This window comes from Pristiophorus japonicus, chromosome 8 (genome assembly GCF_044704955.1).
Source record: "Pristiophorus japonicus isolate sPriJap1 chromosome 8, sPriJap1.hap1, whole genome shotgun sequence".
NCBI lineage: Eukaryota > Metazoa > Chordata > Chondrichthyes > Pristiophoridae > Pristiophorus > Pristiophorus japonicus.
This window is the reverse complement of record NC_091984.1, coordinates 52914244-52927104: the sequence shown is the minus strand read 5'-3', so window position 1 is coordinate 52927104 and position 12861 is coordinate 52914244. Positions and strand designations below refer to the sequence as shown.

Here is a 12861-nt window from a genome sequence, read left to right as displayed (position 1 = left end):
CTTGGAAAATGGGGATTGATAGATGGGAGTGACCAGCTAGAGTTTGCACAACTAATCAATGGTTAAAGTGGGAGTTGTGGAGGTTGCGGGGGGGGGGGGGGTGTGAAAGATTGTGAAGGAATACTTTTGAAAAATTGCAATTTTTGCTTGACAAAAATTATAAATCGTCATCCAACTTTATTCATTAAGTTTTTGACTGATTTATTCAAATGATTTTGAAATGCTAATATAATCTCTATCAATGATCGCTTAAGGGTAAAGACCAAGAGGGTGTAAGGAGCAGACCCGTTAGCATCTGATTCAAGAGCAGCATGGGTAAACACTCAGGAAACGGCTGAACTGTCTTCCTGTTTAATTACAAACAACTACTGATCGGTAACTGCCTGTCAGGAGGTGTTCAGAGTAAGTGTCCTCTTCATGTGGAGAATCAACTGACTTTTTCCCTGCATCTCCCCTGGCTCAGGAATTCTCTTTGTGGGGAATCATAGGCACAAACCATTTATGTTAAGCAGATTATATATTTTTCCTTGAATCGCTTTTAGTTAGATCCCAGAGGTGGCAATAGAAAGGATGCTATCTCTTTTAATGCGCTATCAAATGACTCAAAGTAATATTGCACAGACCTCTAAATCAATGTGATAACTGACCTTTATAATGCAACTCTCAACTTAGTCTCCTAAATCTATTTAAAACACCTTGGAATTTTGGTACATGGACAAAACCTTGTACAGCTCTGGCTGGCGATAATCTTGAAATCCAATTTTTTCTCTCTTTTTCTCTTCTGCTAAACAGAAGTAATGTCACTTTGACATGTGTGCGTTTGGACAGCTGATGTGCTTTCAGATGAGATGCAATTTATTGTGTGATATGTTATGCAGAAACTGCCAAAACACACATTTGATTATTTTGCACTACATATAAATAATTACAACGTGCTTTGCAACAGTTTGCACTGGAGGGAGATTTAAGAAATAATAATACTGGGTAATATTATGAATAACAAAAAACATTAGCATGTTGTAATAGAACTCGTGCAGAAAATTAACTGGAACAATGGGCAAGACATGAACTGCAATAAAATAAAATAATTATTTCCTGTTTCTTCAACAGTAAGCATTCCATGTTGAAGGACAGCACAATCCAGGGGACTGTGAAGGTAAGTGAGCCTGAGTAAATATTAAAACATGAAAGAGACATGTCAAAGATGGGTGAAAGAGAGTGGAAATAAACAAGAAGGAAAATAGAATGGGGAAGGAAAGAGAGGAGAGAGACAGAAAGAAAAAGAGAGGGAATAAAAGAAATCTGCGTGCAAGAAATGAGCAAGGTACAAAGGAAAAAAAGACCGGAGAAACTAAAAATGATATAGTATTTCAAATGGGAATTGAAAGAAAGAAGACATAGAGATATGAGAGTGCAAAAAGCTCAAAGAAATGGAGAGAATTAGAAAGAGAGACTGAGGGACAGAGCCTTTTAACTGGCATGAAAACAGTCTAGTCCCTGGAGCGCCTCATTTCAAGTTAAGTTAGAATTAAGTCCTTGTTAAACAAGCACTCTTCAAGGATTTTCAGCTGCCTTCAGAGTGGGATTAAGGAGCAGAAAATATTGCAGGCCCCCGTCAATCCTGTGTAAAAATAAGCTGTTAACAGGCAGCACCAGGAGATGACTAACTTTTGGCAGCTACTGTAGCCTTTATTGCAGAGACCTTTTCCCCGAATTTGTTGATGCTGTGAGAATATTAATGTCAAGGACCTTTAAAAGGGGAATTTACAAGACCATCTTTTTTTTTTCAAATATGGCCTCCATTCCTCTGGAGTCAAGACTTTCTCCCTTATAACTCTTGAATTATCTTATGCCCTTAGTAACTGGAATATTATTAGATATGAATAAAGAGTGTCAATAGAATTTTTTTTAACGTTATTCTGTTTATTAAAATAAATAATGAACTTAAAACATATCTATAACTATTGGGCTGCACAAACTAACTTTGAAACTCAGAGAATATTTAAACCTGTTCTGTTATATGGCACTAGAAATTTATTCACTTACCAACTTGATGGATGGACACTGCTTAAGGTTTATCATGGTAATATTTCTTCATAAGTCTTCTCTTCTCCTCAAAAAATTCCTCTGCCAATTTCTCCCTTCTCCTACGCCTCTGAAGATGCTGACACCTTGTTGGGGAAGATTCCACAGGCACTGGGAATTCTCTGGTGCCTCATCCAAATGACCATTGTTCACATGGGCTTTGATGCTGAGTGCCAGAAGGCTAGTTGACTGCAGTGGACTTCATATCTGAGCCCGATCCTAGCCTCACCTGATGCCCATATTAGGATGCTTCAAGCATGGGTGGCTGGGAAATGATCAGGAACAGGGATCCTGACCATTAACCCAAGTGTGTTCAGGGTCAATTGTAGCACTCGTGCCGCCACCATGTCTAAGATCAGCCAACTCATTATAGCAATGGTTGAACCTGTGATCTTCCTTATCTATATGACTCACTGGATACTCAATAGGATAAGTATTGAGTACTTATCCTCAATTCATTGAACTATTGGAGGAGCCAAAATTACAATGTTACCAAGCCTTACTGATGTATTCTTTAACAGATGATTAATATTTTGCGACTCCGTAGTGCCCGCTCTAGAGATTTTCTTTATACATGTGTGGATTCATGTGAATGAGTTTGCAGGGCTATGGGGAACAGATGGGGAAGTGGGACTAGCTGAAGTGCTCTTCCAGAGAGCTGGCACAGGCTCAAAGGGCTGAATGGCCTCCTTCTATGCTGTAACCATTCTATGATTCTATGAACCCAGCATTCACATGAAGGATTCTTTACATCTAGTCACACACAACCTGGGGTACCTCAGTGAGTGGTAGCCCTTTCTGTGAAAGAAGTTGTATAATTATCAGTATGATCTTGCAATGGTACATGATTACCCACCTTATAGATCCTGGACTTTGGGAAACACAGCAATGCAATAAAACTGGATGGCACTATCATGTTGCTGCCCTGCTGATGTGCCAAACTGGATGAATTCCCGAGCTTTCCTCAGAAGTATGCCGGTGACCAGACAAATGCTTGGCAGTTGATCCCCTGGGCAATATTGCACAGATCCGCCATGGCTGTTTGAAATGAACCCTGGGTGCCACTTTTACAGCCACAGAGCTTTTTAGGCAGGTATTCCTAGAAGCAGGTCTTCATTTTTAGGTGGCATGTGCATGAAGATATTTGTTAGTCATGATTGCTTTCAATGCAAAAAGGAAAGTACCGAGCCTCCATGACCAAATTACCAAAGAAAAGAGTTTTGGGGTCAAAAATAAAATGGAAACGAGGTAGGACAGTGGGTTAGAATATTGCCCATTCACCTCTGGTATCTCGATTGAATCCAATCTAAACTGAAGGGATTTTAAAGTCTCCTCTCTGGCTGGGTATAAGGGCCTCACATAAAATGAGTTTGGAGAGTTTCACTCCAGTAATAAAATCATAGAATGCTAGAATTTTATAGGAGGATTCCTTTTGCCCTCGTGCCAGCTCTCTAGAAGTGCTATCCACTAGAAGCATAAGTCCAGAGCACAAAACTGCCCACAACCCTGTCAGATTGGCACGAAACTTCACATAATGGATAGCTGATGTGAAAAATGAAAACTCACACCAGTGCAGAAGGGACACTGTTCAAAGGTTGGTTTCAAGCACATTGTTGGGAAAAAGCACAGGGAGCTTTGCTGTGCAATTAGCCTACACAGTGCAGTGGCAGCACTGAGATTCATCAATATTGACACAAAAAAATTACCATTCCCCAGCACTGATATCTTTCACTTTGATAAGCATATTATTCATGATATTGTGGTGTGGTGGGGGCACTGCCCCTGGTTGCTTGGTTTATCACCTGCAGCCCGCCATCCCTATACGAACAACACCTCAAAATAGACAGGGTCTCCCACCAGGAGCACTGGGCGCCCTAGGGATGCGCTCCGCAGGCTGACCACCCAAACACTACTCGAGAGGAGAATCTACCCCAATGTTACTCACACCCATAAAACATTCAACAAGATAAAATATTAAAATAATGATGAACAAAATACAGTTTTAAAATGAATCGCAGATGAACCCCACTGAGTTCAGTTCACATGATGCCTATGGTCTGCCCTTAGTCCCAAAAGATCTTTGTTAATAAATTGTTATTTTCACACCGTCGATTCCTACTTGGCCTTCCATGCTGAGATTAGTTCATATTTATGGAGAATTATGTGTTGCAGATATGTTTAAAGAATATTTTCACCCAGCTATCTGTCTTGGATTTTTCAGGTCCCAGACATTAAAAGGTAATGCTAAAACCTACCACAGATTTCACTCCTCAAAGATGTGCAGCTGAATCCAAGAACTAGTTTTCTAAGAAATGTTACACTTGAATGAGGGTTTCTACAAATTGTGAATAAAAGGAAGCAATTGGTTAACCTTTATCTCACAGCCCACTTCACCGTTTATTTTACAATAAATACACAATAGGAAACTCTTAAAGGCATATGAGGAGACGTTTCTATTTTCTCACTCCCTACGAATGCTGGGAGTTAATTATCGATAAATTGTGCACCTCTAGCAAATGATTTCCCACCATAACTTTTAATAGGTGGAAAACAATGGATGGGTGGGCACAATTTCCAAACATGTGCTCCCAGTGTGTACTGAAGGAGAAAATTGCCTTTTTTTTTAAGTGATTAGACTCTAAGGGGTAGAAATTTGTTTTTGCGCCGAAACCAGGAGGCCCAAGGCTCAACAGAAATTGGGCCTTAGGCATCATTTAAATAACAGCGATGAACTGCTGGATTCTGTTGTGTCTCCAGAGGCTGGTCATCATTTTGCCAGCATCCAACTTGGGCCGGCTCCCTCTCTGGCAGCAACCTGCAGGTAAATCCAGGGAAGCGGGGGAGGCAAACAGGAGAGGAGTTAGCACGGGCCTGTAGCAGCTCGCAGATTAATGTGGAGGCGGGAGCAGCCCTCTGGACTGATGGTTCCTCCTTCTCCTATGCCACAACTTAGCTGTACCTGCATGTTTGTACTGTGTGTCTTGCCCAGTGCACTGCCCTCTAATTCACTCTCTAAACACCCTGGGCTGGATGCATCTGAGCTAATACTTGGAAGGCAAGGGGTGTGTGTGGTGAAGTGCCGGCTTGGCTGGGTGAAGTGGGCCCTGGCTCAGCATTATCTAGCATATCTAGAGAAAGAGAGCAGAAAGACAAGTTACATTGATGTCCTGATGAGCAGCTTGCTCTCCGAAGAAGGAGTGGCATAGTAAATGGTTTCAGTTTATGTTTTCTAGCAGTTAGTGAAAGAGAAAGGGAATTGGAAATATACTTGAAAAGGACAAATTTGCAGCACTATGCGGAAAGAGCAGGGGGGTGGGACTAATTGGTAGCTCTTTCAAAGAGCTGGCACAGGGAGCTGAGGCGAATGGCCTCCTTCTGTGCTGTATTATTGTTTGATTCTAAAAGAAGAGCAGCAAAGTTGGTACTGAATCTTGAACCTTCTACTTCCCCATCCCTACTCTTTATGGCCTCCCTTCTGATCATTTGGAGGGCTTCTTCCTTACATCGGGGATGAGGCCTGATGTTAGGGGGTCCTTCTTCTGTGATCTCTTGCAGTTATTCTGGGAAGTCTGCAAAAAGAATAGAAGAATTGAGAAGTTGCAGTAGTCAAGGTGAGATGCAGTAATGACCAAATGGTAGCATACAGTCTATAGTAGATGACATATTTATACAACATTCAGTTGCATGTAATTAGAAATTAGAGCCTATTTGCACGCAAATAATTTTACTCTCTACATGTCAGAAGGATAATTTAGCTCTATGAGTTGCCTTATGATTAGGAATTCCTTGCAGTGTAACTGAAAGACTCTAGGTAGATTAAAATTCTGTGCTTGGATCAAGTATGTGTTTACCTGGAATCTTTTGTCTTCAAATAGATTCAATTTTTCAGTTTGAATTTTAATATAGATAGCAGACTATGCCTACGTTACGAATTTGTATCTGTCATGGATGGACCTCTCAGGTTCATTGACATAAGGAGTCAATCTACCTACATCGACAATCAGCACATTAGCTGGCCATCTAATGCCTTGCGGTCTATGTAGCATTATTTCTGGAAGACCAGCGGTGTTTGATTTGTGGCCTACCACACCACATTTAAAACATCTGAATTCATTCTTTTCAGATATCTGATTTCTGCTTTGCTGCCCTCCTCTGGCTTAGCCCGGGATGGGTTGAGCAGTTGACTCGCTGAGCGGTTGGTGCATGGGATAACATAAGGCATTTGTCCTCCCACCCGAGCGACGGCTTACCTGTGCTTGCGAGGGCATATAAAGATAAGCTTGTATGCCTCGCTACTCAATAGTTTTCCACGGTGATCAAGTAATCAGATTCTTAAATCATCTGGTACTATCACCATTTTGGCTAGGGCATTTGCAACGGTGATATTGGGGTCATATGACATACATCGGACTCCGATGGCAATTTTGTGGTGCAAGTAGGCGGAGTGTGTGCCATGGACGCTTCATCTATTTGTACCAGGTGGGCAAGTGTGACTGTTGGATGGCACTCCCACAATGACCCCAGATATATATTTTTTGGCGAGGCCAGGAGAAGCAGGAGTGGGCCCACAAAACAATCAGAGGCCACCACTACTATGGATCTAACTGTCATCAGCAGCTCACTGGCAAAGGGAATTGAGGCCCAGGCCTTAGAATGAATCGGGCCTATTAGTACTAGGCGTTTTGCCAGGAACTTTGGGTTTCTTGGTAGTGATCTATATGGGAAAGATGACAGTAAAGGAGAGCGGTATTCCTGTTTTTCATTTTGCACCTTGTAACATTATCATCTACCTTTCACATTAGTTAGGGCACCAGTCATGTCGAGTACAAAGCTCCCCTACCACTGCTTTGACAATGTACCTCAATACCCAATCTCTGAAGAACACTTCTGCACTACTCATTTCTGCACTCACTGCCTTCTATGCCTTTGTTGCTTTGTTAGTCAACATCTTTGTTATGTTATGTAATGATGTGTGTATCGTCCCAGTACCTTAAATGTAATGTAAGCACTATGCCACCCCACAGAGGGCGCTGTGGTGGGAAACCCTGGTAGTACCTGCAACAGGTGCTATATAAGGCTGACCACCACACCTGAGAGGCACTCTGGAGCTGAACAATAAAGGACGAAGGTCACAGCAGTTAGATTTACACCAGACCGTGTGGAGTCAGTGATTTGTGTGCTACATACACCACAATCTTCACCGAGCCATACGAAAGCATGGGCCTTACACTAAACATCCGTAAGGCAAAGGTCCTCCACTAACCTGACCCCGCCACACAGAAGTGCCCCCCAGTCAACAAAATCCATGGCATGACCTTGGACAACATGGACCACTTTCCATACCTTGGGAGGCTATTATCAGCTAGGGTAGACTTCGACGTCAAGGTCGAACACGGCCTCCAGTGCACCAGCGCAGCCTTCAGTCGTCTGAGGAAGAGAGTGTTCAAAGATCAGGCCCTCAAATCTGGCACCAAGCTTATGGTCTATAGGGCTGTAGTGATACCCGCCCTCCTGTATGGCTCAGAGACATGGGCCAAAAACAGTAGACACCTCAAATCGCTGGAGAAATACCACCAACGATGTCTCTGTAAGATCCTGTAAATCCCCTGCGTGGACAGACGGACCAACATCAGTGTTCTCGATCAGACCAACATCCCCATCATCGAAGCACTGACCACACTCAGCCAACTCCGTTGGGCGGGCCACATTGTACGCATGTCCGACACAAGACTCCCAAAGCAAGCACCCTACACACCAAGTGAGCCCCAGGTGGGCAGAGGAAACGTTTCAAGTACACCCTCAAAGTCTCCTTGATAAAGTGCAACATCCCCATCGATACCTGGGAATCCCTGGCCAAAGACCACCCTAAGTGGAGGAAAAGCATCCAGGAGGACGCTGAGCACCTTGAGTCTTGTCACCGAGAGCATGCAGAAAATAAGCGCAGGCAGCGGAAGGAGTGTGCGGCAAACCAGTCCCACCCACCCTTTCCTTCAAAGACTGACTGTCCTACCTGTGACAGAGACTGTAATTCCCATATTGGACTGTACCGTCACCTGAGAACTCACTTTTAGAGTGGAAGCAAGTCTTCCTCGATTTCGAGAGACTGCCAAGGATGATGATGAGTGACAAGAGCCAGAATTTTTGTTTGGAGGTGGGTGGGGGGGTGGGGTGTTAGGTTGCATTCGGGAAACCCGGGAAAGTGGGTTTCCTCGGGTCCTGCTGAATTTAATGGCACGGCCTGATAAATATTTTACTTCTCTGGCTGGCCGTTGGGCGGGTAGGCCTGTGGCACCAGACTGCAGAGAGGAGGGAGGGAAGAATCGGGGTAGGGGGGATCGGAAGGCCGGGAATCGTCGCAGGGTTTGGAAGGTGATGTGTATCTGTAAAACATGCACTCCCATGTTCCACCACCAGGGAGTGCATCCCCTGAAGTTCCAAGGGATCCCGGCATCCCTTGGGAGCACTGTATATAAGCCGGCCCCTAAGGCCTGTTCCTCACTCTGGAGTGTCTTAATAAAGACTGAGGTCACATTACTTTAACCTCCCTGTGTGCAGCCTCATCTGTGTTTGGAACACAATAACTGGCGACGAGTATATGAATTCAACGCAAAGATGCAGCAAACTGTGGGCATCCTGGAGAAGTTCTCGGAGGGTGAGGACTGGGAAGCCTATGTCTAACGGCTAGACCAGTACTTTGTAACTAACGAGCTGGACGGAGAAGGAAGCGCTGCAAAAAGGAGAACAGTCCTAATCACGGTCTGCGAGGCACCGACCTACGGCCTCATAAAGAATCCTCTGGCTCCGGTGAAACCCACAGATATGTCGCATGAGGAGCTGTGTACACTGGTTTGGGAGCATCGTAACCCGAGGGAGAGCGTGCTGGTGGCGAGGTATCGGTTCTACACGTGCCAGCGATCTGAAGGTCAGGAAGTGGCGAGCTACGTCGCCGAGCTAAGGTGACTTGCAGGACAATGTGAGTTTGATGGCTACCTGGAGCAAATGCTCAGAGACTTTTTTGTACTGGGCACTGGCCATGAGACCATCCTACGAAAACTTTTGACTGTAGAGACACCGACCCTCAGTAATGCCATTGCGATAGCATAGGCGATTATGTCCACCAGTGATAACACCAAACAAATCTCTCAGCACAAATGTGCTAGCAATGTTCATAAATTAACTGGAACTGTGTTTGCAAGCAGAAATGTACAGGGCAGAAACCACGAGTCTGCAACTGCCAGCAGGCCTCAGGTGACCCAGATGACTCAGAATCCGCAACAAAGGATGAATGCAAGGCAATTCACACCATGTTGGCGTTTTGGAGGCTTCCATTCAGCCTATTCCTGCCACTTCAAAGAGTATGTTTGCAAGAGTTGTGGAACAATGGGGCACCTCCAACGAGCTTGCAGCTCGACCTGCTAACCACCATGTGGCAGAGGAAGATCGGTCCTTGGTGGATCAAAGCAATTTCGAGCCTCAGAGAGAGGAGGCAGATGCTGAAGTACACGGGGTGCACACATTTTTGACGAAATGTCCACCTATAATGCTAAATGTACAATTGAATGGCTTACCCGTAGCCATGGAACTGGACACTGGTGCTAGCCAATCCATCATGAATAAAAAGATGTTTGAGAGACTGTGGTGCAACAAGGCACTCAGACCAGCCCTGAGCCCCAACCACACAAAACTGAGAACATACACCAAAGAGCTTGTCACTGTCCTGGACAGCGCCATGTCAAGGTCACCTACGAGGGCACAGTGCACGAACTGCCACTCTGGATTGTCCCAGGCGATGGCCCCACACTGCTTGGAAGGAGCTGGCTGGGCAAAATCCGCTGGAATTAGGATGACATCCGAGCGCTATCACATGTCGATAAGGCCTTATGTACCTAGGTTCTTAACAAATTTCCTTGCCTTTTTGAGCCAGGCATTGGAAACTTTTCCGGGGCGAAGGTGCGGATCCACTTGGTCCCAGAGACACGAACCATTCACCACAAGGCGCGAGCGGTACCTCACATGATGAGGGAGAGAGTTGACATCGAGCTGGACAGGCTGCAACGCGAGGGCATCATCTCCCCAGTGGAATTCAGTGAGTGGGCCAGCCCGATTGTTCCAGTACTCAAAAGTGATGGCACGGTCAGGATTTGCGGCGATTATAAAGCAACTATTAATCGTTTCTCGCAACAGGACCAATACCCGCTACCTAAGGCAGACGACCTATTTGCGACGCTGGCAGGAGGCAAGACGTTCACGAAGCTCGACCTGACTTCAGCCTACATGACGCAGGAGCTGGAGGAGTCTTCGAAGGGCCTCACCTGCATCAACACGCACAAGGGACTGTTCATCTACAACAGATGCCCGTTTGGAATTCGGTCGGCTACAGCGATCATCCAAAGAAATATGGAGCGCCTACTCAAGTCGGTACCACGCACGGTAGTTTTTCAGGACGATATATTGGTCACGGATCAGGACACCGTCGAGCACCTACAAAACCTGGAGGAGGTCCTCCAGCGACTGGATCGCATAGGGCTGCGACTGAAGAGGTCTAAATGCGTCTTCACGGCAACAGAAGTGGAGTTTTTGGGGAGAAAGATCGCGGCGGACGGCATTCGGCCCACAGACGCCAAGACAGAGGCTATCAGGAACTCGCCCAGGCCACAGAATGTCACGGAGCTGCGGTCGTTCCTGGGACTCCTCAACTATTTTGATAACTTCCTACCGGGGTTAAGCACCCTCTTAGAGCCCCTGCATGTATTATTGCGTAAAGGTGAGAACTGGGTATGGGGAAAAAAACAAGTAATTGTTTTGAGAATGCCAGAAACATTTTATGCTCCAACAAGCTGCTTGTATTGTATAACCCGTGTAAAAGACTTGTGCTAGCATGTGACGCGTCGTCGTATGGAGTCGGATGTGTATTACAACAAGCTAACGTTGCGGGGAAGTTGCAACCTGTCGCCTATGCCTCCAGGAGCTTGTCTAAGGCCGAGAGGGCCTACAGCATGATTGAGAAAAAGGCATTAGCATGTGTGTTCGGGGTAAAGAAAATGCATCAGTACCTGTTTGGCCTCAAATTTGAGCTGGAAACCGATCACAAGCCCCTCATATCCCTGTTCGCTGAAAACAAGGAGATAAATACTAATGCCTCAGCCCACATACAAAGGTGGGCACTCGCGCTATCAGCGTATAACTATACCCTCTGCCACAGGCCAGGCACTGAGAACTGTGCGGATCGCTCTCAGTCAGCTACCATTGCTCACCACGGAGGTGGAAATGGTGCAGCCTGCAAACGTGTTGATGGTGGCGCAGCCCGCAGACTTGTTGATGGTCATGGAAGCATTTGAAAATGATAAATCACCTGTCATGACCCGCCAGATTAGGACTTGGACCAGCCAAGATTCTCTGCTGTCCCTAATAAAAACTGTGTACTGCATTGGAGCTGGGCCAACATCCCTGTTGAAATGCAAGAGCTAATTAAGCCATTCCAGCAGCGAAAGGACGAGCTGTCCATTCAGTCAGACTGCCTGATGTGGGGTAACCGCGCAGTGCTACCCAAAAAGGGCAGGGAGACGTTCATCTCGGATCTCCACAGCACACATCCGGGTATAGTAATGATGAAAGCGATAGCCAGATCCCACGTGTGGTGGCCCGGTATTGACTCTGACTTAAGTCCTGTGTATGGCAATGCAGCGTGTGTGCTCAGTTGAGCAACGCGCCCAAAGAGGCACCACTAAGTTTGTGGTCCTGGCCTTCCAGACCATGGTCAAAGATCCATGTCGACTAGGCAGGCCCGTTTCTCAGTAAAATGTTCCTGGTGGTAGTGGATGCTGTTTCAAAATGGATTGAATGTGAAATAATGTCGGGAAGCACCACCACCGCCACCATTGAAAGCCTGAGGACCATGTTTGCCACCCACGGCCTGCCTGACATACTGGTCAGTGACAACGGGCCATGTTTCACCAGTGCCGAATTTAAAGAATTCATGACCCGCAACGGAATCAAACATGTCAACCTCGGCCCCGTTTAAACCAGCCTCCAATGGGCAGGCAGAGCGGGCAGTACAAACCATCAAACAAAGCCTTAAACGAGTTACAGAAGACTCACTCCAAACCCGCCTGTCCCGAGTACTGCTCAGCTACCAGACCCCACTCGCTCACAGGGGTGCCCACGGCTGAGCTACTCATGAAAAGGACACTTAAAACCAGACTCTCGCTGGTTCACCCCAACCTGCATGATGAGGTAGAGAGCAGGCGGCAGCAACAAAATGTAAACGATGGTCGCACCACTGTGTCACGGGAAATTGATCTGAATGATCCTGTGTATGTGCTAAACTATGGACATGGTCCCAAGTGGAGTGCGGGCACGGTGATAGCTAAAGAAGGGAGTAGGGTGTTTGTAGTCAAAATAGACAATGGACAAATTTGCAGAAACCACCTGGACCAAACGAGGCTGCGGTTCACAGACTGCTCTGAACAACCCACACACGACACCACCTTTTTCGAGCCAACAACACACACCCAAAGGATCAACGACACCACCCCGGACCAGGAAATCGAACCCATCACGCCCAACAGCCCAGCAAGGCCAGGCTCACCCAGCAGCCCTGCAGGGCCAACAACACGCCAGCCCAGTGAGGGCACAGCCAACACACCAGAACAGATATTTGTACCGAGGCAGTCCACCAGGAAAAGAAAGGCTCCCAACCGCTTCACCTTGTAAATAGTTTTCACTTTGACTTTTGTGGGGGGGGGGTGGTGGAGTGATGTTGTGTATCTGTAAAGC

The 12861-nt window shown here is 46.1% G+C and overlaps 1 protein-coding gene across 8 annotated transcripts in view; it reads left to right on the top strand.

Annotated features, from left to right (window-relative positions):
- Positions 1 to 12861, top strand: part of rnf220a (ring finger protein 220a) — a 511280-nt gene that overhangs the window by 305899 nt on the left and 192520 nt on the right. For all 8 annotated transcript variants that reach the window (XM_070886783.1, XM_070886789.1, XM_070886786.1 and 5 more), the window contains exon 4: positions 1111 to 1156. In XM_070886783.1, the coding sequence (XP_070742884.1) occupies positions 1111 to 1156 (46 nt within the window). The remainder of the gene's footprint in view (positions 1 to 1110; positions 1157 to 12861) is intronic.